Source organism: Hyla sarda, chromosome 2 (genome assembly GCF_029499605.1).
Source record: "Hyla sarda isolate aHylSar1 chromosome 2, aHylSar1.hap1, whole genome shotgun sequence".
Taxonomy (NCBI): domain Eukaryota; kingdom Metazoa; phylum Chordata; class Amphibia; order Anura; family Hylidae; genus Hyla; species Hyla sarda.
In genome coordinates, this window is record NC_079190.1 from 185,368,046 (window position 1) to 185,392,660 (window position 24,615).

At 43.0% G+C, this 24,615-nt stretch overlaps 1 protein-coding gene across 1 annotated transcript in view; it reads left to right on the forward strand.

The window, feature by feature from the left end:
- The window catches only part of GABRB3 (gamma-aminobutyric acid type A receptor subunit beta3), a 216,110-nt gene that overhangs the window by 164,390 nt on the left and 27,105 nt on the right, over positions 1-24,615 (forward strand). Inside the window, exon 7 of the mRNA XM_056555900.1 lies at positions 15,407-15,559. Within this exon, the coding sequence (XP_056411875.1) occupies positions 15,407-15,559 (153 nt within the window). The remainder of the gene's footprint in view (positions 1-15,406; positions 15,560-24,615) is intronic.

The following is a 24,615-nucleotide window of genomic DNA, read 5'->3' on the forward strand; positions in this document are numbered from 1 at the left end:
CAGTGCTCTCTGCTGAAACCTCTGTCTGTCTCAGGAACTGTCCGGAGCATAAGAGGTTTGCTATGGGGATTCGCTCCTACTCTGGACAGCTCCCGAGACAGGTGTCATCAGAGAGCAACTAGACAGAAAAGAACAACTCAACTTCAGCAGCTGATAAGTACTAGAAGAATTAAGATTTATTTATAAAATTAATTTACAAATCTGTTTAACTTTCAGGAGCCAGTTGATTTATAAAAAAAAAAAAAAGTTTTTTCTGGAATACCCCTTAAAAGCAATACTCCCTGGTTTGTAGAATGGGTAAGAATCTCCCCCATTAATGGGTAGGGATTCTGACCCATAAACGGGGGGGTCAAAGTCCACTGGATGGTAACCAACCACCCCAAAGGGCCAGATCCACCACCTACAGCCAAAATGGGAGTACGCCTGCTTTTCAGCAGCGCATATACCTCAATTGAATACTGGCTTGTCCCTTAAACCAAAACCATAACTAAAAATAAATTTAGAATGTAAAATAAAATTAAAAAGTAATAAATAAAATTAGGAGAAAAAATTATAAAATAAAAAATACTAAAGAATCAATAGAAAAAAATTTAGAAAAAATTACGAAAAAAGAAATAAAAAATATTTGAAGAATAATTAAATAATACTAATCCTACAAAATCATTTACATTTTTTATTATATAGGCAAATTTATTATCTATTCATGTAGAATTTTCCCCTTGTGGTAATGCAGCACCCACTGTGACACTATGTTGTAAAGCAGTCCTGTAATACTGTAATTTTTCCAAAGACGATCCAAAGAGGGTGTTGTCCTTCTCCCTGTTCTATTCAATGTAAACACAATCTATAAAAGAAAAAAACAAAAAAAGTAAAATTATGATTAAATTCCATATGTGTATCACTCCTCGTAATAACAAAAGAAAAGACATACAGGAAATCAGGAGAAATTATAAAACTGGCATCACAACCGTCATAGGCACACAACCCAAACCGCATTAAATTCCACATTGAGGCCATGAGGTTTCAGGGAACTAAGGGAGAAATTCCACCAAAGTTCACGTCTCCTTAGGATGGCATGCCTACCTCCTCCTCTCTCAGGGACAGGAACATGGTCTACAGCCATGAATTTCAGATCCTTCTCTGTATGACCACAATCTGAGAAATGCTTCGACACGGGAAGGTCCAATTTTTTTCTCTCTTATACTATATCTGTGGTTATGTATCCTGGTCTTCAGACTCCATGTGCTTTGTCCCACATATAACAAATTGCATGGACAAGTAATAACATATATCATCCATGTCGAATCTCAAGTCAGAAAGTGTGTAAGAGAGTAGGATTTAGATGTTATCGGATGTAAAAAAGTGGATTCCTTCATCATGTTGGGACAGTTAACACATGAGAGACATGGCTAAGAACCCAGTCTCTTGCGGTTATGGACAAGTTCTTCTACTGCTTTTATCTCCTCAGCATTTAGATTGTTCATGATCTGCCTCTGACTTTTACTCTCTAATTTTAATTGCTCAATCTCTATTCTAACTAGAGAAATAAACGTTTCTAGGGGATGTAAAGCCACTTCAGGGTTAAATGTACTCTTATTAAACAAATCAAAATCTTTCAAACGTAATTCACCAAAATTATTGAGCCCTCAGATCTTACTTCTTTTCTTTGGAACAAAATTTTCCATTTTTATCTTCGAAAAAAAGATTGCAAATCACACTCTATATCAAACCAATTGGGTGACACAATCGGGCAAAAGGAGAGACCTTTATATGGTACAGACAACTGATCATTAGTAAGGGTAACAGAGGAAATATTTACCATGGTTACGTTGTGGTCTTTTTCTTGGGGTTCTGTGGGTGTGTCTGTGCTGTATGTGGTTGATTTTCTCTTGTGTTGTTTAAAGTCCTGCCATGTCCTACAAAATCCTGTTCAGAAGATGAAGATTCAACAGTGACATTTTTATTAAATGGGTTTCTGTTTTTGCCCCTCGAGAAGCAGTCTTGTTCGTGTCCACATTATTATAAGGTGTAAAGTCCCATGTATATACTCTGCCCTTGTTGTAGTCTCCCAGGTCTCTAAACCATTTTTTTCTTCTTAACAGCCATGATATCAGTCTTGAACATATCAAAGAATGTTTTTGCCTTTTCCATGTAACATCCCAATTCCTCTGGTGAAAACATAGACTGCAATTTTTGTTCCAACTCAGTAATTCTAGCTTTCACAATCAATATTTCATGTTGCAGAAAGTCCAAATTAGGCCAAATAATATCAAATGCGTAACGGTCAGATATTTCCTCAAACTTCCTTTAAAAATCTGGGTTATCAGTATATGCAGATGGCTTCAATCGGGAATGCATATCCCAAACCTACTGAAAAAAATACGCTGCTCCACTATGGAAGTTGCCACCCTCAAAAGATGGTGAACTCCTTGCCCTAAAGCAAGGAGGATAGTGGATGATGAGGAGACTCCTCAAAAGTCACTTGATAACATGGTTCAGAATTTCTCTGATCGGGGATATCCATCTGACAAAGTTGAGACACATATAAAAAGAGTAGAAGCAGTGGATAGGGAATCCACTTTGAGGGTTATCCCGAAGAAGAGACAGAGATGTATTCCCTTTACATCTACATACAGTACAGTATATACTCGAGTATGAGCCGAGTTTTTCAGCACGATTTTTCATGCTGAAAACACCCCCCTTGGCTTATACTCGAGTGAACTCTCTGCCCTCAGTGGTCTTCAACCTGCGGACCTCCAGATGTTTCAAAACTACAACTCCCAGCAAGCCCGGGCAGCCATCGGCTGTCCGGGCTTGCTGGGAGTTGTAGTTTTGAAACCTCTGGAGGTCCGCAGGTTGAAGACCACTGCAGTCTTCGACATCATCCAGACCCCCCACCCCCTTTAGTTTTATACTCACCTCCGCTCGGCGGGACGTTAGGGTGCGCTGGTCCAGTGCTGCAGGACTGTCCGGTGGGGAGGTCGTCCGGAGGGATAGTTGTTCGGGGCTGTTCATCTTCACCGGGGGGCCTCTTCTGCGCACTTCGGGCCCGGGCCCGGCCCCGGAATAGTCACATTGCTTTGACGACGACGCACAGGGACGTTCCTTAGCAACGTTCCTCTGCGTCGTCGTCAAGGCAACGTTCCTCTGCGTCGTCGTCAAGGCAACACCTCTATTCCGGGCCCGAAGAACAGAAAAGAGGCCCCCCGGTGAAGATGGACAGCCCGGAACGACTATCCCACCGGATGACCTCCCCACCAGACAGTCCTGCAGCACCAGACCAGCGCACCCTAACGTCCCACTGAGCGGAGGTGAGTACAAAACAAAAGGGGGTGGGGGGTCTGGATGATGTCGAGGGCCGCAGTGGTCTTCAACCTGCAGACCTCCAGATGTTTCAAAACTACAATTCCCAGCAAGCCCGGACAGCCGATGGCTGCCCGGGCTTGCTGGGAGTTGTAGTTTTGAAACATCTGGAGGTCCGCAGGTTGAAGACCACTGTATCAGACATTGACAAGCGGTGATGATGAAGGGGGGGGGGGCTGATGATATGTGATGATAAGGGGATGATGAAGGAGGGATGTGGGATGATGACAAGGGGATGATGAAGGGGGGGGGGATGATGACAAGGGGATGATAAAGGGGGGGTGGGGTGATGACAAGGGGATGATGAAGGGGGGTGTGGGATGATGACAAGGGGATGATGAAGGGGGTGTGTGGGATGATGACAAGGGGATGATGAAGGGGGGGTGGGATGATGACAGGGGGATGATGAAGGGGGGGGTGGGATGATGACAAGGGGATGATGAAGGGGGGGTGTGGGATGATGACAGGGGGATGATGAAGGGGGGTTGGATGATGAATAGGGGATGATGAAGGGGGTGTGTGGGATGATGACAGGGGGATGATGAAGGGGGGTGTGGGATGATGACAGGGGGATGATGAAGGGGGGGTGTGGGATGATGACAAGGGGATGATGACAAGGGAATGATGAAGGGGGGGTGTGGGATGATGACAGGGGGATGATGAAGGGGGGTGTTGGATGATGACAGGGGGATGATGAAGGGGGTGTGTGGGATGATGACAGGGGGATGATGAAGGGGGGGTGTGGGATGATGACAGGGGGATGATGAATGGGGGGTGTGGGATGATGACAGGGGGATGATGTAGGGGGGGTTTGGCATGATGACAGGGGGATGATGACAAGGGGATGATGACAAGGGGATGATGAAGGGGGGATGATGAAGGGGGGGTGTGGGATGATGACAAGGGGATGATGACAGGCGGTGATTATGAAGGGGGGATGATGATAGGCGGTGATGATGAAGGGGGGATGATGACAGGGTGATGATGATGAGGGTGTTAATGATGGGGGTCTGGATGATGACAGGGGGGATGATGTATTTCCCACCCTAGGCTTATACACGAGTCAATATCATTTCCTGGGATTTTGGGGTGAAATTAGGGGCCTTGGCTTATATTCTGGTCGACTTATACTCGAGTATATACGGTGGGAAGATATCTAGAATATTGAACAAATATTTGCATATCATGAAGACTAGTTTTCCCCAAATCTAAGAATTTTAATTGAATCCTTTAGAATCCATAGAAGACCAAAAAATTTAAAGGACAAATTGGTACAGTCTGGTATTAAAACCAAAAACTTAAGCCAAACCTTCCTTGTTAGCAAGAGACTGGGTTCTTACCCATGTCTCTAATGTGTTAACTGTCCCAACATGATGAAGGGATCCAATTTTTTACATCCGATAACATCTAAATCCTACTCTCTGACACTTTCTGACTTGAGAACCACATGGGGTCTGAAGACCAGGATACATAACCACAGATATAGTAAAAGAAAGAAAAAATTGGACCTTCCCGTGTCGAAGCCTTTCTCAGATTGTGGTCATACAGAGAAGGATCTGAAATTCATGGCTGTAGACCATGTTCCTGTCCCTGAGAGAGGAGGAGGTAGGCATGCCATCCTAAGGAGACGTGAACTTTGGTGGAATTTCCCCCTTAGTTCCCTGAAACCTCACGGCCTAAACATGGAATTTAATGCAGTTTGAGTTGTGTGCCTATGACGGTTGTGTTGCTAGTTTTATAATTTCTCCTGATTTCTTGTATGTCTCTTCTTTTGCTATTACGAGGAGTGATACACATATGGGGTTTAATTATAATTTTTGGTTTTGATTTTCTCTTTTATAGATTGTGTTTACATTGAATAGAAAAGGGAGAAGGACAACACCCTCTTTGGATCTTCTGTGGAAAAATTACAGTATTACAGGACTGCTTTACAACATAGTGTCACAGTGGGTGCTGCATTACCACAAGGGGAAGATTCTACATGAATAGATAATGAATTTGCCTATAAAATAAAAAAAGAAAATTATTTTGTAGGATTATTCTTATTTAATTATTCTTCAAATATTTTTTATTTCTTTTTTTTCTATTGATTGTTTAGTATTTTTTATTTTATCATTTTTTCTTCTACTTTTTTATTTTGAATTACATTCTTTATTTTTAATTTTTTTAGTTATGGTTTTGGTTTAAGGGACATGCCAGTATTCAGTTGAGCTATATGCGCTGCTGAAAAGCAGGCGTACTCCCCATTTTGGTTCTAGGTGGTGGATCTGGTCCTTTGGGGTGGTTGGTTACCATCCAGTGGACCTTGACCCCCTGCATATGGGTCGGAATCCCTACCTATTAATGGGGGAGATTCTTACCCGTTCTACAAACCAAGGAGTATTGCCTTAATTTGTATTGTGACTCTTTCTTTAGAGAAAATAAAAGGGGTATCCTGCATTACTGGCAGTATTGTTCTGAATCATTATTATATTATATATTTGGTTTGTATTATCATTTGTTATTTTTATTCTTTTATTTATTTTTTTATTTTATTTTAGTTTGTTTTTTATTTTTATTTATTTACTAGCTGAGTATCCGCCGTTGCCGGGTTTTTCCTTCCTAATCTCTGTTGGGCAGGAAAATAAACAAAGGAGGAAGCTTTTGACTTCATATCCAGTCCTAATATATTCTTGTCATATCCCAACCTCCTATCCCGACCTCCTGTCCCGACCTCCTATACCGTCCTCCTATCCCGACCTCCTATTCCAACCTCCTATCCCGTCCTCCTATCTCGACCTCCTATCCTGATCTCCTATCCCATCCTTCTATCCCGTCCTCCTATCCCGTCTTCCTATCCCGTCCTCCTATCTCGACCTCCTATCCCGACCTCCTATCCCATCCTTCAATCTCGAGCTCCTATCCCAACCTCCTTTCCCATCCTTATTTCTCGACCTCCTATCTCGACCTCCTATCTCGACCTCCTATACCGACCTCCTTTCCCGTCCTCATATCTCGACCTCCTATCTCGACCTCCTATCTTGACCTCCTATCCCATCCTCCTATCTCGACCTCCTATCCCATCCTCCTATCCCATCCTCCTATCCCGACCTCCTATCCCATCCTCATATCTCGACCTCCTATCTCGACCTCCTATCCCGACCTCCTATCCCAACCTCCTATCACGACCTCCTTTCCTGTCCTCCTTTCCCGTCCTCATATCTCGACCTCCTATCTCGACCTCCTATCCCATCCTCCTATCTCGACCTCCTATCCCGACCTCCTATCCCATCCTTCTATCCCGTCCTCCTATCCCGACCTCCTTTCCCATCCTCCTTTCCCATCCTCCTATCCCATCCTCCTATCCAGGCCTCATATCTCGTCCTCATATCCCGTCCTCATATCACGACCTCCTATCCCAACCTCCTATCTCGACCTCCCATCCCGTCCTCATATCCTGACCAGTAATATGTGTACCAGGTATTGAAATATCTCTAGCCGTACGGAGGTTATGTGGGAACATACATTTCCCATTGATTTGCATGGGACTTTAAACAAAAACCCTGACCCTCACAAATGGGGGTAGTTAAGGGTTAAATTAACTGTTCTATATTTTAAGTGGACATATAAGTAACATGTGACCAATTATTATCGAAATATCTCCAGCCGTTTGGAAGTTATGCAGTAACATATATTTCCATTGACTTGTACGGGACTTTAAACATAGACCCTGCCCCTGGCAAATGGGGGTGAGTAAGGGTTAAATTACATATCCTATGTTTGTTGTTGACATATAAGTAACACGTGTGCCAAGTTTCATGTTAATATCTTTAGCCGTTTGGAAGTTTTTGTGGAACATACACACATACATACACACACACACACACACAAACACACACACATTGAGTTTTATATATGTATAGATTTTATGTATTTTTTAAATATATTTTATTTCTTATTTTGGTTTAGTTATTATACCAGTTCAATTTTTGTTCTAATTAATTTTATTTGTAATCCAGTCAGTATTTGTTATTTAGTTTTAGGTCTAAATTTTCATACATACTGTATTATCATTGCTCTGTTATCTTAAGAGGGCATTATACATTATATGTAGATATCTGGTTATCCAATTGTTGGTTTTGTTGTACCCACTGTGATATTATTCTGGGCCTCTTGCATTTGACTGGCGTGGCACTTTTGGTGCCCCGATTGCCGTCCATTGCAGTCATGTGAGGAGATCACATGATCACTCACCTCTGGCTCACCGAGGCCAGTGCATGTGCATATGTTTCAGCTACAAACACTCAGAGCCATGACAGAAAGAATAGAGGGTGAGTCCTTCTCCCATTGATTAACTTAAAATTTTGTAATATTTATGACACAATATGCACCTGCAATATGTATTATCTAATTAATTGCTCACCTTTGGAGTTTTTATGATCAAACCATTCTTTTATGTATGCACTTGCACTTTGATCTTAGGAACAATATAATAATGAGCACCTTCTCTATTAATGGCACTTTGATATAAATGTACTGTACACTATTGCTATATTATTGTAATGATTTATAATTGATTGTAATTATGCACTTTGGATTGATGATTGTACCCATGGGTATAAAAGCCCCTGAGAAGCTGAAACATTGCTGTGACATGAGACAATAAAACTGCACTGAATTTATGAATGGAGTGCTGCACCCTTGTTTGGATATATATATACATATATATATATATATATATATATATATATATATATATATATATATATATATATATGTATATATATATATGGAGAGATATGTGCAGCACACCAAAATACATAAAAAAAAAAAACTGGCAAAGTGTATTCAGTATTCATGTGTGAAGCATGGTAAGACACTGGCACCAGAGCCTCTTTTTAGAAAATATATAGGCGATAATTGGAAAGATGCAGTTCATGCTTGATAATTTTTTGAAGCTGAATGGCCCCTTGTATGATGTTTAGTGGGGGTGCTCACAAGTAGTAAAAGTTCATATAAATATCTTCGCAAAGAGTATAAAAGAAATGGAGCACTCACCCCAGGTTTCACTTGAACGACTTTAATCCATCACGGATGCGACATGACATGGTAGGTAGGAGCAGGGTAAACAGGTGCTGACTAGAGGCTGTGGGGACAGACAGGTGGGGGAGCAACAACTGTTTCACGCTGTATAGCACTTCGTCGGGCTCCAACCTGACGTCAGTACGTGGCAGCAAGCATTTATTAGCAGCAGGTAGACGTCACTTGTTATAACAAAGACAGGAGAGTTTAAAATACGAACATCGTGACCAGTGTAACAAAATACAAAAATGCTAAAACCAATGTACTATTACAGCATGTTGAAATATTATATAAAGATTCCTCGATAATTTTTATCATTAAAGCCTAGGGGGCCCATAGTGTCTAGCTTTATGATCCCTTTGGCTTCTGCCTGAATTAAAGCTGTGTGTCTGTCTCGACCTCGTTCAGGTAAATTAACCCTTTCGATATCGGCAAATTTTAGACAGGAAGGACCACTATTATGGGCTTCCCTAATGTGGTGAATTCATCTTTGAACACCTATACCAGTGCGTATTGAGCGCAAATGTTCTTTAATTCGTACGATTAACTGTCTTTTTGTCTTTCCGACATAAAGAAAACCACATGGACAAAGAAGGCAGTAAACCACATGTAAAGGATTGTTAAATTTGTATATATTGTCCACCTAGTTTAAGAAATGCTACTGGAAATATTTGTGCGGCATAAAGAACAGTTACCGCATTTAAAATTACCTATGGGACGGGAATCTATTGACCAGTTTGAGTGATTGATAATGGGTTTTTGAATTGTCATGTCTTTTAGGTTTTCATCAGATTCTAGTATGAATCAGTTATGGTGTATTATATTTTTGATGGTTTCGTTCCTGGGTGAATTATTAAAAGAAAAAGTAAATCTTTTTGGTTGAGTTGTGAGTTTTTGTTTCTTTTTGTAATTTCGGAGGAGTTCTACTCTTGTTTTGAGTTCTACTCTGTTAAAGGCTTCATTAACTACGGACTCAGGATAGCCTCTTTCTAAGAAGCAAACAGATAATTCTTTAGCTTGCATCAGAAATTTATCCATCATTATTGTTTCTTTTTAAACGGACAAACTGTCCATATGGAATACTTTTTTGCGTATGAACGGGATGTAAACTTTTAAAGTGCAAAAGTGCCTTTTTGGAGGTGGGTTTACGATCTGCTGATTTAATGATGTTATTATTTTTGACGGAAATGGTAATGTCCAGGAAATCTAGTGTTTTATTCCCAAAAAATGATGTAAACAGCATGATGACATTGTTAACTGTGTTTAAGTAAGTTACAAAATTGGAAAAATGCTAAATCCTAAAAATAGCATCAATAAAACGCAATTTTTTAAATATATTTCATATATGGGTTTGAGGAGGTGAAGACGAAATTTCTTTCAAAAACAGACAAGAAAATATTTGCGTAAGTACATGATATCGTAATACCCATTGCGGTACCGTTTTTCTGTGCATATAAGGTGCCATCATATTGAAATGTATTATTTTTCAACACAAAATACAAGACTTCACTGATAAAAGAAATATATGACGGCGACTTATATATTTTAGGGAGAATGTATAGGTTTTTTAGGAAAATCGGGGAAAATTGGCTTGAGTTTAAGAAAGCAACCCTCGCTCTACTGCCCTTCTGAGCAGGGAGCGGAGGCTGCTTAAGATTTTATGAGTAGGGTCCCCTGTTAACTTTTGAAATGTATTTATATAATTTAACTGCCTGTAAATCTCTGTATCATGCTCCTTTTTTTTCTATATTACTACAGAGCCACCTTTGTCTGCCTTGGAAATTAATATGTCATCTTTACTTGCCAGTGCTATTAACTCCTTTCTTTCACTCTCAGATAAGTTAGGTATGTGTTCTGGATAGTTTAAAGCCTTCACCTCGCGCATTACCGTTTTGTGAAAAATATCAATGGGACTACCTGGGGTAGATGGGGGGTTAAATTTAGATTTTTTACCTCCTATGAAAGTTTCACCATCTGTGATTGCGTGCGAGGTGGAGACTAAATTGTCTGCAGACAAGTCAGCTAACATCATAGCATAATTTGTATCATCTTGTGTAAATTCTTTAGGGATATAAAATCCCAATGGGCCTATATGGCATTGTGACTGGCCTTCTTTGTTTTTGATGCTGATTATCCAGGTTTTGTGTGAATGAAGTCATTTGATTTTCTTGTAAGCGGGTTCTTAGCTCTGTTTTAGCTTTGCAGAGCTCTATTGTGACTTTTTATATTCTTGTTGATTCTTTTCAAGTATGAGTTTGAGTAAATTCAGTGAATGGGTAAAATGTGCTTCCTTTCATGGACAATGCCTTTTTGGATTGGTCATTATCCACCATACTTAAACAGATCCCCTCATTTTTAAGGGATACTAGCGATCTTATTTCTTCCCTTACTGATTTTGTTTGGTGTGAAAACTACAAGCTCGCATCTATTGATGTGGAGAGCCTGTACACCCGCATCCCTCACAATGCGGGTGTACAGGCAGTCCAAGAATGCCTCACTTTCTCCAACAAGTCACCATCATATATTTCTTTTGTCAGTGAAGCCTTGTATTTTGTGTTGAAAAATAATGCATTTCAATATGATGGCACCTGGTACGCACAGAAAAACGGTACCGCGATGGGTACTACGATATCATGTACCTACGCAAATATTTTCTTGTCTGTTTTCGAAAGAAATTTCATCACCTCCTCAAACCCATATATTAAATATATTTTAAAAAATTGCGTTTTGTTGACGATATTTTTATAATGTGGGATGGAAGTGAAGAGGATTTTTCCAATTGTGTAACTTACTTATCCTGATAACGACCAAGGACGAGTATAGACGTCCTGTTTGGTGGCCGTTCCGGCACCAGGACGTCTATACTTGTCCTTGGTTCTCGTGGGTGCTGCCCAGTGAACCCATGAGATCACGACAGGGACTCAGCTGTAACAAACAGCCGGGACCCTGCCGCACTGCCGGAAGCGAAGTAAACTTCGGTCCCAGCAGCTTAACCCTTACAGCTTCGGTCAGAAGTGACCGCGGGCTGTAAGTGTTATGACAGAGGGAGCTCCCTCTGTCACCCCTGCAACACCCTGCAGCGCGATCGCGGGGTGCTGTGTGTAATCCCCAGCAGGCGGGGCCCTGCCGCACTGCCGGGGCCAAAGAAAACTTCGGTCCCAGCAGTTTAACCCTTACAGCCGTGGTTGGAAGCGACCACGAGCTGTAAGGAGTTTTGACAGAGGGAGGGGGCTCCCTTAGTCTCTCCTGTAGCACCCTGCAACGATCGCGGGGTGCTGCTGCTTACCTGGGCAGCTGGGGGTCTTTGCAAGGACCCCCAGGTCTGCCGTGGTTATTGCCTAACAGGACGTGTCTGATGCACGTCCTGGTATGCTGCCTGCTAGTGTAAAACTAGCAGGCAGCATATATCTGCAATGCTTTGGAATACTAAGTATTCCAAAGCATTCAAAAAAAGTGAAAAAAATATCAAATAAATAATCATATTACGCGCTGCGGATGCCCGCCAACAGTCACAATAATGAGCTCCCTGCTGCAGCTTGGTAGCTTTGTGTGTCCACTCCGCTGCCGGCAGTCATGAGCGGAAACCCTGAGCTACCCAGCACCAGCAGCGATGTCGCCCTTGTGACTGATGGGGGGCATCTGCGGTTTGAAATATGCTGCAGATGCACTCTATGTGACCCTACACTGCGTCCCGTTCACACTGCGTTTCTACAATGTTAGAGGTATCCGTCAGCATCATGTCTAAAAAAGTGATGCTGACGTATACTGTAGCAGCTCCATTCATTTCTGAATAAGACTGCTACAGTATACATTGGCATCACTTTTTTGACACGACAATGGACACCTATACTGCAGAAATGCAGTATGAATGGGGACTATTCATATAATGATGCCCTCAAAGCCAAATGGCGCTCCTCTCCTTTGGGGTCCTACCACACGGCCAAGGAACCAAATATGGCCTAATTGGGGGTATTTCCAAACACGGGCCAAGCAGCTTGATAAAACACAGGGTGCATTTGTTAACAAAAAATATGCCCCCCAAATGATGCATTTGTGAAAAATTGCAAATTTCGAATTTTTAACACTGACTTTGTAATAATTCCTGCCAAAAAACTATGGTGTTAAAATACTCACTGTACCCCCTAGCGAATATCTTGAGGGGTCTAGTTTTTAAAATGGGGTCATTTGGGGGGGTGTTTCTATGTTCTACTACCTTCAAATTTCTGCAAACCTTGCATAGCACATAAAAAAAGATGTACTTTTCAAATTTTCAAAATTTTCTAAATTTCAAGTTAAATTGTTAGGCTTCTAACTAATTTAAAATGTTAATTAAAAACAAAATTTGCTATCAAAATAAAGTAGACATCTGAAAGTATAAGTTTCATAAACTATTTGGTCAGTAAGTATAAATATATGCAACCTATTAGTGTTAAAATAGCAAAAAATCTTAATTTTTTGTAAAAATTTCATGATTTTTTGCATTGTAAAAAAAACTACAAATGATATTGGCTTACTTTTACTATGTACATGAAGGACAACTTGTGAAAAAAAAACAATGTCAGAATTATCGTGATTGGCAAAACATTACCAGAGTTATTCTCTAATAAAGACAGACATCCCCGATTTGAAAAAGCAGGCCTGGTCTTTCAGGGGCGTACAGGTTTATTTGTATTGGTCCTTAAGGGGTTAAACACAGTCAACAACGTTAACATGCTGTTTACATCATTCTTTGGGACTAAAGCACTAGATTTCCTGGGCGTTACCATTTCCATCAAAAATAATAACATCATTACATCAGCATATCGTAAACCCACCTCCAAAAAGGCACTTTTGCACTTTAAAAGTTCACATCCCATTCATACTAAAAAAAAATATTCCATATGGACAGTTTGTCCATATAAAAAGAATAAATAATGATGGAGATACCTTTCTGAAACAAGCTAAATAATTATCTATTTGCTTCTTAGAAAGAGGCTATCCTGAGTCCGTAGTTAATGAAGCATTTAACAAAGTAGAACTCAAAACAAGAGAAGAACTCCTCCGAAATTACAAAAAGAAACAAAAACTCACAACTCAACCAAAAAGATTTACTTTTTCTTTTCATAATTCACCCATGAACGAAACCATCAAAAATATAATACACCGTAACTGGTTCATACTAGAATCTGATGAAAACCTAAAAGACATGACAATTCAAAAACCCATTATCACTCATCACAGGAATAAAACAATCTGCAATTTGATTAAGAGTACTAAATAAAAAAACAAAAGTAAAAAAACTGTTTAATAGATTCCCGTCCCATAGGTAATTTTAAATGCGATAACTGTTTCTTATGCCCTGCAAATATTTCCAGCAACATTCTTAAACTAGATGGAGAATATATACAAATTAAACAATTCTTTACAAGCAAAATGAGTAATGTGGTTTACTGCCTTCTTTGTTCATGCGCCGTTTTTAATGTCGGAAAGACAAAAAGACAGTTAATCATACGAAGAACATTTGCGTTCAATACGCATTGGTTTAGGTGTTCAAAGATTAATTCACCACATTTGGGAAGCCCATAATAGTCATCCTTCCTGTCTAAAATTCGCCGGCATCAAAAGGGTTGATTTACCTGAACGAGGCGGAGACAGACACATAGCTTTAATGCAGGCAGAAGCCAAATGGATCATAAAGCTAGACGCTATGGGCCCCCTAGGCTTTAATGATAAAAATGATCTAGGAGTCTTTATATAATATTTCAACATGCTGTAATAGTACATTGGTTTTAGCATTTTTGTAATTTGTTACACTGGTCACGATGTTGGTATTTTAAACTCACCTGTCTGTGTTAATTACAAGTGACGTCTACCTGCTGCTAATAAATGCTTGCTGCCACCTACTGATGTCAGGTTGGAGCCAGAGGAAGCGCTATACAGCGTGAAAAAGTTGTTGCTCCCCCACCTGTCTGTCCCCACAGCCTCTAGTCCACACCTGTTGTGATGGAATAAAGTTGAAACCTGGGGTGAGTGCTCCATTTCTTGTATACTCTTTGCGAAAAAGTTTATTCCGTGATGTAGCAGACAACGTTTCTGTGGCCTTACGCCACCATTTTCAAGTCACTTGAAAATGGTGGTGTGAGGCCACCGAACCGTTGTCTGCTGCATCACGGAATAAACTTTGCCAGTTTCTTCACGTATGTTGGTGTACAGCATATATCTACTTTATCTACAGAGAACCAGAGCACCGAGGCTCTAAAGTGCCTGTACCCATTGCATATATATGTGTGTGTTTGTGTGTTAATATTTATCTTATTCTTTTTTTTAAATGTATTTATTTACTTTTTTTTTTTTTTTTGTATCACTTTTAAGTACTACTCCAGCACCTGTGTATAAAAAGAAACATTTAAAGCTAAAAGGAAAAAATACATTTTAGGATGCATTCAGATCACATGTGCAAAATATAATGAAATACAATAAAACATAATCCTGCAGGAAGATCCTGTTGTTTATAAATAAGTTTTTATTATTTTCAATTAATTTCAAACTTTTGAAATTGCTTCTGAGTCTAAATTGCTAAATGTCTGTTAAAATTTAACCAGAGCATTTATGGAACTGCTGTGTCGTGTTAAAATACCCTACAGTTACTTTGAGGCTGACTTGTGGATTTTAGTTATGCTCGGTGCACATTTTTCTCTGGGCGAATGTTTTAGCATCCCTTTGGAGGAATGCAATATTTTCTTATGAGAAGGCAATGGCAGAACTGTAATGAAATAGCATATGCACACATTTATCATATTCCTAAGTACTGTAAACATGAAAAATGCTGGAAGATTAGTTGGTATGACAGGCATTCTGTGTAGAGAAGTTATTCATAGTCTTATCCCGGAATACTTGTTCACAGACATCATTTAAATACACATTTGTAAACAACGGATTCTTACTTCTTATATTTTACACAAGCAAAACTCTTACTAAGACAATTTTTTCTCATTCTTTTCAGGATCCTATCCTAGACTTTCCCTAAGCTTCAAGTTAAAAAGAAATATTGGATACTTTATTCTTCAGACCTACATGCCATCCATTTTGATTACTATATTATCCTGGGTATCTTTTTGGATCAACTATGATGCGTCAGCAGCAAGAGTTGCCCTTGGTAAGGCATCGGTTTGAGTTATTGCATTTAAAAAAAATAACTGCATGTGCTTTAAGGCAGGTGCTGGACTTCAAGGTGGTCTCACGCCAATGGAAAGAGTTAAAATCTGTACTAGGCTGTCTATATCAGCTCCATAGACTTTGAATGGAGCAGAAAGCTGGAATGCAATTCCATTCAAACTCCTGCTCAATGCAGCCATTTACTGAGAGGGCTTATGCTGGGTTCACATGTATCAGGCGCCTGGCATAGTTTCCCTCTGGCATGGACCGGAGGGAAACTGATGCTAGAACTGATCCTATTCATTTGAATGGGACAGCTCACAATCATCTAGCATCTAAATTTTGAAGCCGAATGGTTGGACACGTCAGAGGGCATCAGACAGGGGAACGCAGCTTGTTGCATTCCCCTATCTGCCGTCCAAAAGCAGTGGACCCCGGATGCCATACAACTGATGACAACTTGTCATTAGTTGTGGCATCAGTTGCGTCAAGATCTAGATGCCGGACATATGTGAATCCTAGTTGGGAGTTTAATGGAAAGGGAATCTAAAAAATGGCTTTGGATTCATATAGATTATAAGATGACCTTTAACTTGGTTCTGTCCTGAAGAATACTCCTTTCCATATGCACTAAGAGGGGATCAGGCACAATATAAATAATAGGTTTGTCACGATGCCGGCTGGCAGGTAGTGGATCCTCTGTGCCAGAGAGGGATTGGCGTGGACCGTGCTAGTGGACCGGTTCTAAGCCACTACTGGTTTTCACCAGAGCCCGCCGCAAAGCGGGATGGTCTTGCTGCGGCGGTAGTGACCAGGTCGTATCCACTAGCAACGGCTCACCTCTCTGGCTGCTGAAGATAGGCGCGGTACAAGGGAGTAGGCAAAAGCAAGGTCGGACGTAGCAGAAGGTCGGGGCAGGCAGCAAGGATCGTAGTCAGGGGCAACGGCAGAAGGTCTGGAAACACAGGCAAGGAACACACAAGGAACGCTTTCACTGGCACTAAGGCAACAAGATCCGGCAAGGGAGTGCAGGGGAAGTGAGGTGATATAGGGAAGTGCACAGGTGAACACACTGATTGGAACCACTGCGCCAATCAGCGGCGCAGTGGCCCTTTAAAACGCAGAGACCCGGCGCGCGCGCGCCCTAGGGAGCGGGGCCGCGCGCGCCGGGACAGAACAGACGGAGAGCGAGTCAGGTAGGGGAGCCGGGGTGCGCATCGCGAGCGGGCGCAACCCGCATCGCGAATCGCATCCCGGCTGGCAGCGGAATCGCAGCGCCCCGGGTCAGAGGACGTGACCGGAGCGCTGCCGCGGGGAGAGTGAAGCGAGCGCTCCGGGGAGGAGCGGGGACCCGGAGCGCTCGGCGTAACAGTACCCCCCCCCTTGGGTCTCCCCCTCTTCTTAGAGCCTGAGAACCTGAGGAGCAGACTTTTGTCTAGGATGTTGTCCTCAGGTTCCCAGGATCTCTCTTCAGGACCACAACCCTCCCAGTCCACTAAAAAAAAAATTTTCCCTCTGACCTTTTTGGCAGCTAAAATTTCTTTGACCAAGAAGATGTCCGAGGAGCCGGAAACAGGAGTGGGAGGAACAGATTTGGGAGAAAAACGGTTGAGGATGAGTGGTTTGAGAAGAGAGACGTGAAAGGCATTAGGGATACGAAGAGAGGGAGGAAGAAGAAGTTTATAAGAGACAGGATTAATTTGACACAAAATTTTGAAAGGACCAAGATAGCGTGGTCCCAACTTGTAGCTAGGGACACGGAAGCGGACATATTTAGCGGAGAGCCATACCTTGTCTCCAGGGGAAAAAACGGGGGGAGCTCTTCTTTTCTTATCCGCGAACTTCTTCATGCGTGATGAAGCCTGTAAGAGAGAATTTTGGGTCTCTCTCCATATGATGGAAAGGTCACGAGAAATTTCATCCACAGCGGGCAGACCAGAGGGCAAGGGAGTAGGGAGGGGGGGAAGAGGGTGACGGCCGTACACCACGAAAAATGGGGATTTGGAGGAAGACTCAGAGACCCTGAAGTTATACGAGAATTCGGCCCATGGGAGGAGATCTGCCCAGTCATCCTGGCGGGAGGAAACAAAATGTCGCAAATAATCACCCAAGATCTGGTTAATCCTTTCTACTTGTCCATTGGACTGGGGATGATATGCAGAAGAAAAATTTAATTTAATCTTGAGTTGTTTACAGAGAGCCCTCCAGAATTTAGACACGAATTGGACGCCTCTATCCGAGACAATCTGCGTAGGCAACCCGTGAAGACGAAAAATGTGTACAAAAAATTGTTTAGCCAACTGAGGCGCAGAAGGAAGACCAGGAAGAGGGATGAAATGTGCCATTTTGGAGAATCGATCAACGACCACCCAAATAACAGTGTTGCCACGGGAAGGGGGTAAATCAGTAATAAAATCCATACCAATCAGAGACCAAGGCTGTTCGGGGACAGGCAGAGGATGAAGAAAACCAGCGGGCTTCTGGCGAGGAGTCTTATCCCGGGCACAGATAGTGCAGGCTCGCACAAAGTCCACAACATCCGTCTCCAGAGTCGGCCACCAATAGAAGCGGGAGATGAGTTGCACAGATTTCTTGATACCCGCATGACCTGCGAGATGGGAGGAGTGACCCCATTTGAGGATTCCGAGGCGTTGGCGAGGAGAAACAAAGGTCTTTCCTGGAGGAGTCTGCCTGATGGAGGCAGGAGAAGTGGAGATCAGGCAGTCAGGTGGAATGATGTGTTGCGGAGAGAGTTCAACTTCTGAGGCATCCGAGGAACGAGAGAGAGCATCGGCCCTAATGTTCTTATCGGCAGGACGAAAGTGAATCTCAAAATTAAATCGGGCAAAGAACAGAGACCACCGGGCCTGGCGAGGATTCAGCCGTTGGGCAGACTGGAGGTAGGAGAGGTTCTTGTGGTCGGTGTAGATAATAACAGGAGAACTTGATCCCTCCAGCAGATGCCTCCATTCCTCAAGTGCTAATTTAATGGCTAGAAGCTCTCGATCCCCGATGGAGTAGTTCCTCTCCGCTGGAGAGAAGGTCCTAGAGAAAAAACCACAAGTGACAGCATGCCCGGAAGAATTTTTTTGTAGAAGAACAGCTCCAGCTCCCACTGAGGAGGCATCAACCTCCAATAGGAAGGGTTTGGAAGGGTCAGGTCTGGAGAGGACGGGAGCCGAAGAAAAGGCAGACTTGAGTCGTTTAAAGGCGTCTTCTGCTTGAGGAGGCCAGGACTTGGGATCAGCATTTTTTTTGGTTAAAGCCACGATAGGAGCCACAATGGTAGAAAAATGTGGAATAAATTGCCTGTAATAATTGGCGAACCCCAAAAAGCGTTGGATAGCACGGAGTCCGGAGGGGCGTGGCCAATCTAAGACGGCAGAGAGTTTGTCTGGATCCATCTGTAGTCCCTGGCCAGAGACCAAATATCCTAGAAAAGGAAGAGATTGGCATTCAAACAGACATTTCTCAATTTTGGCATAGAGTTGGTTGTCACGAAGTCTCTGAAGAACCATACGGACATGCTGGCGGTGTTCTTCTAGATTGGCAGAAAAAATTAGGATATCGTCCAGATATACAACAACACAGGAGTATAACAGATCACGAAAAATTTCATTGACAAAGTCTTGGAAGACGGCAGGGGCGTTGCACAGTCCAAAGGGCATGACCAGATACTCAAAGTGTCCATCTCTGGTGTTAAATGCCGTTTTCCACTCGTCCCCCTCTCTGATGCGGATGAGGTTATAGGCGCCTCTTAAGTCCAATTTAGTGAAGATGTGGGCACCTTGGAGGCGATCAAAGAGTTCAGAGATGAGGGGTAAGGGGTAGCGGTTCTTAACCGTGATTTTATTAAGACCGCGGTAGTCAATGCAAGGACGTAGGGAGCCATCTTTTTTGGACACAAAGAAAAATCCGGCTCCGGCAGGAGAGGAGGATTTACGGATAAAGCCCTTCTTTAGATTCTCCTGGACGTATTCGGACATGGCAAGAGTCTCTGGGGCAGAGAGAGGATAAATTCTGCCCCGGGGTGGAGTAGTGCCCGGGAGGAGGTCGATAGGGCAATCATAAGGCCTGTGAGGAGGTAGAGTCTCAGCTTGTTTTTTGCAGAAAACATCCGCGAAGTCCATATAGGCCTTAGGGAGACCGGTTACTGGAGGAACCACAGAGTTACGGCAAGGGTTACTGGGAACCGGTTTTAGACAGTTCTTGGAACAAGAGGACCCCCAACTCTTGATCTCCCCAGTGGACCAATCCAGGGTAGGGGAATGAAGTTGAAGCCAGGGAAGTCCAAGGAGAATTTCCGAGGTGCAATTGGGGAGGACCAAAAGTTCAATCCTCTCATGATGAGATCCGATGCTCATAAGAAGGGGCTCCGTGCGGAAACGTATGGTACAGTCCAATCTTTCATTATTTATACAATTGATGTAGAGGGGTCTGGCGAGACTGGTCACCGGGATGTTGAACCTGTTGACGAGAGAGGCCAAAATAAAATTTCCTGCAGATCCAGAGTCCAAGAAGGCCACTGTAGAGAAGGAGAAGGCAGAGGCAGACATCCGCACAGGCACAGTAAGACGTGGAGAAGCAGAGTAGACATCAAGGACTGTCTCTCCTTTGTGCGGAGTCAGCGTACGTCTTCCCAGGCGGGGAGGACGGATAGGACAATCTCTCAGGAAGTGTTCGGTACTAGCACAGTACAGGCAGAGGTTCTCCATACGGCGTCGTGTCCTCTCTTGAGGTGTCAGGCGAGACCGGTCGACCTGCATAGCCTCCACGGTGGGAGGCACAGGAACAGATTGCAGGGGACCAGAGGAGAGAGGAGCCGAGGAGAAGAAACGCCTCGTGCGAACAGAGTCCATATCTTGGCGGAGTTCCTGACGCCTTTCGGAAAAACGCATGTCAATGCGAGTGGCTAGGTGAATAAGTTCATGTAGATTAGCAGGAATTTCTCGTGCGGCCAGAACATCTTTAATGTTGCTGGATAGGCCTTTTTTGAAGGTCGCGCAGAGGGCCTCATTATTCCAGGACAATTCTGAAGCAAGAGTACGGAATTGTACGGCATACTCGCCAACGGAAGAATTACCCTGGACCAGGTTCAACAGGGCAGTCTCAGCAGAAGAGGCTCGGGCAGGTTCCTCAAAGACACTTCGGATTTCCGAGAAGAAGGAGTGTACAGAGGCAGTGACGGGGTCATTGCGGTCCCAGAGCGGTGTGGCCCATGACAGGGCTTTTCCGGACAGAAGGCTGACTACGAAAGCCACCTTAGACCTTTCAGTGGGAAACAGGTCCGACATCATCTCCAGATGCAGGGAACATTGGGAAAGAAAGCCACGGCAAAACTTAGAGTCCCCATCAAATTTATCCGGCAAGGATAAGCGTATCCCAGGAGCGGCCACTCGCTGCGGAGGAGGTGCAGGAGCTGGCGGAGGAGATGACTGCTGAAGCTGTGGTAGTAACTGTTGTAGCATAACGGTCAGTTGAGACAGCTGTTGGCCTTGTTGCGCTATCTGTTGTGACTGCTGGGCGACCACCGTGGTGAGGTCAGCGACAACTGGCAGAGGAACTTCAGCGGGATCCATGGCCGGATCTACTGTCACGATGCCGGCTGGCAGGTAGTGGATCCTCTGTGCCAGAGAGGGATTGGCGTGGACCGTGCTAGTGGACCGGTTCTAAGCCACTACTGGTTTTCACCAGAGCCCGCCGCAAAGCGGGATGGTCTTGCTGCGGCGGTAGTGACCAGGTCGTATCCACTAGCAACGGCTCACCTCTCTGGCTGCTGAAGATAGGCGCGGTACAAGGGAGTAGGCAAAAGCAAGGTCGGACGTAGCAGAAGGTCGGGGCAGGCAGCAAGGATCGTAGTCAGGGGCAACGGCAGAAGGTCTGGAAACACAGGCAAGGAACACACAAGGAACGCTTTCACTGGCACTAAGGCAACAAGATCCGGCAAGGGAGTGCAGGGGAAGTGAGGTGATATAGGGAAGTGCACAGGTGAACACACTGATTGGAACCACTGCGCCAATCAGCGGCGCAGTGGCCCTTTAAAACGCAGAGACCCAGCGCGCGCGCGCCCTAGGGAGCGGGGCCGCGCGCGCCGGGACAGAACAGACGGAGAGCGAGTCAGGTAGGGGAGCCGGGGTGCGCATCGCGAGCGGGCGCAACCCGCATCGCGAATCGCATCCCGGCTGGCAGCGGAATCGCAGCGCCCCGGGTCAGAGGACGTGACCGGAGCGCTGCCGCGGGGAGAGTGAAGCGAGCGCTCCGGGGAGGAGCGGGGACCCGGAGCGCTCGGCGTAACAAGGTTTATCCTATAAAGAGTAAGGCTACTTTCACACTATAGAAAGTTCACGCTACTGCCCGTCAGTAGTGAGACCGTTGGAAGAAAGTGGGAGAAAAGATTGTGCTTGGAACGTCTTTTTCTCCCGCTATCTGTGGCGTAATAACAGGCGCAAATAACGGGCATTAGAGAATCCCATTCAAGTGAATGGGATCTTCTGTGCCCCTTATGCCTCCTGTTAGGCTCTGTTACAATAACAGATGTTAAAAGCTGAAGAAAAGAAAAAAAGAGAGACATAACTTCCGTTTATAACTGAGCTTTATGTATAGTGCGAAAGTAGCCTAAGTTGGATGTAATTGGCTCATACAAATAGCCCATTTTCCTATTGCAAAATCAGATCAGATTGGAACCCCAAATATAACTATTTAAGTGCATCCTTAGGCTGGGTTAACGCAGTAGTAAAACTAGCCAACAAGAACCCTCCTCATGTTTGACTAAAAACAAAATGTGTAATAGCAAGTGGATATCTATTACAAATGTATCAATCCAAAAGAAAGTATTGACTAATACACACAGGTCGAGATTTATTGAAACCTGTCCAGAGCAAAGGTTGCTTAGTTGCCCATAGCAACAATTGAACTGGTGGGTAACTGGGGTGCCACACTGGCAATATAAATATATATATATATATGTATATATATATATATATATATATATATATATATATATATAATGTACAGTGGAGGAAAAAAGTATTTAGTCAGCCACCAATTGTGCAAGTACTCCCACAAAAAGATGAGAGAGGCCTGTAATTTTCATCATAGGTATACCTCAACTATGAGAGACAGAATGGGGGGAAAGAATACAGGACATTACATTGTAGGATTTCTAATGTATTTTCCACCATAATTTTCAAATAAATTCTTTAAAAATCCGACAATGTGATTTTATTGATTTTTTTTTCTCATAGGTATACCTCATAGATGAGGTATACCTATGATGAAAATTACAGGCCTCTCTCATCTTTTTAAGTGGGAGAACATGCACAATTGGTGGCTGACTAAATACTCTTTTTCCCACTGTGTGTGTGTATATGTGTGTATATATATATATATATATATATATATATATATGTATACAGTGGTCCCTCAACATATGATGGTTTATCCGTTCCAAATGAACCATCGTTTGTTGAAACCATCGTATGTTGAGGGATCCGTGCAATGTAAAGTATAGGAAGTTGTACTCACCTGTCCCCGCCGCTCCGGACCGTGACCGCTCATCACCGCTGCCCTGGATATCGCCCTCCATCGCTATTGTCGCGTCCCCGCCATCACGTCACTACGCTCCTGTTGGATGACAGGACAGCGTGCGTGGTGATGTGATGACGACGATGGAGAGCGTCGGCGATGCTGGGGATTGTGAAGAGGAGCTCCGGAGCCCTGAGTACAGGTAGGAGACCATCACTGGAGCACACGGGGCACCGTAAACGGCTATCCGGCGGCAGCTGAAGCAGTCAGCTCTGCCGGATAGCCGTTTATGCGATGGCCCGACATACAAAAGCATTGTATGTTGATGCTGCCTTCAACATGCGATGGCCTCTGAGAGGCCATCTCATGTTGAAATTATCATATGTCAGGGCCATCGTAGGTCGGGGGGTCACTGTATATATATAGACTTCACACATTGTTAGCATACATTGGATTTGTTGCTGGCTGCTGATTTATTTTCACTGTAAGTTCTTTAAGTACTTGCACTTTCCATCTAGGGTATTGCTGGCTCTATTTGGTACTTGAGTACCACTTTATTAGCACTCTCCTACCCTAGATAAAATCATCTTATTTGTTATCTTTTACTGTGTATCACTTTTTGGTCATGTATTTACTATCCATGCCATGATGTATATTATGAGTACTACCCAATAAAGATTGTGGTATAATTAGTACATTTATATGTTAGTGGATTCTTCCTTTTGGGATGATAGGTTCACACAGTGTAAAATTTTCGGTGCATATTTCATTTTCCTGGAAAATGCTGCCACATTTTCCGCATTTAAAATATGTACCAAATTTTACTGTGTGAACCTAGCCTTAGAATATACTGAAATTCACCATTCTTAGAGGCAAAAGTAAAACTCAGACAGGAATTGGTAATGGCATCTTAATGATGAGAAACAAATTCCCAATCCTGTATACTACTATTGCTACGGTATATTTTGTTCAAAAAACAGCACTTTATGTGTGGAAAGACTGTATTTATTTCTTCAACTTCTAAACCATTTCAATGATTTATACATAATATACCAGTTCACATTCAACCTTGAGTCTGAATCATTGATATATTTAATACTTATAGCCAAGTATGGTAATTTCCTACAGAACCAAGTTACTGCAGCAGTAATATATGTAATGCAGTCTTTTCACTCTCCTGAATGAACTGAATAAGAACTTCCCAACATGTGACAGATTGATTGGAAAACACTGCAAAATATTAGCAAACTACAAAATACTATCGGCGGGCAAAATCGTTTACACTTCCAGCGACAGGTTTACAATGGAAGTAACTGTACCATAAATAATACCAACATTAGCAAAATGCAATGTTATATTGTCCGAATGTCAACAATCTCTGCCGGTAGTAGTTGTCATGTTACTGCCTCGGATTAAATGACTGGATATTTGCATTTCAGATCTGTGCTTCATGTCATAAATATTTTTATGAAAAATCTGAAATTTTGACCTGATAATTTTGAGTGTTCATTTAAGTCAAACCCAATACACACA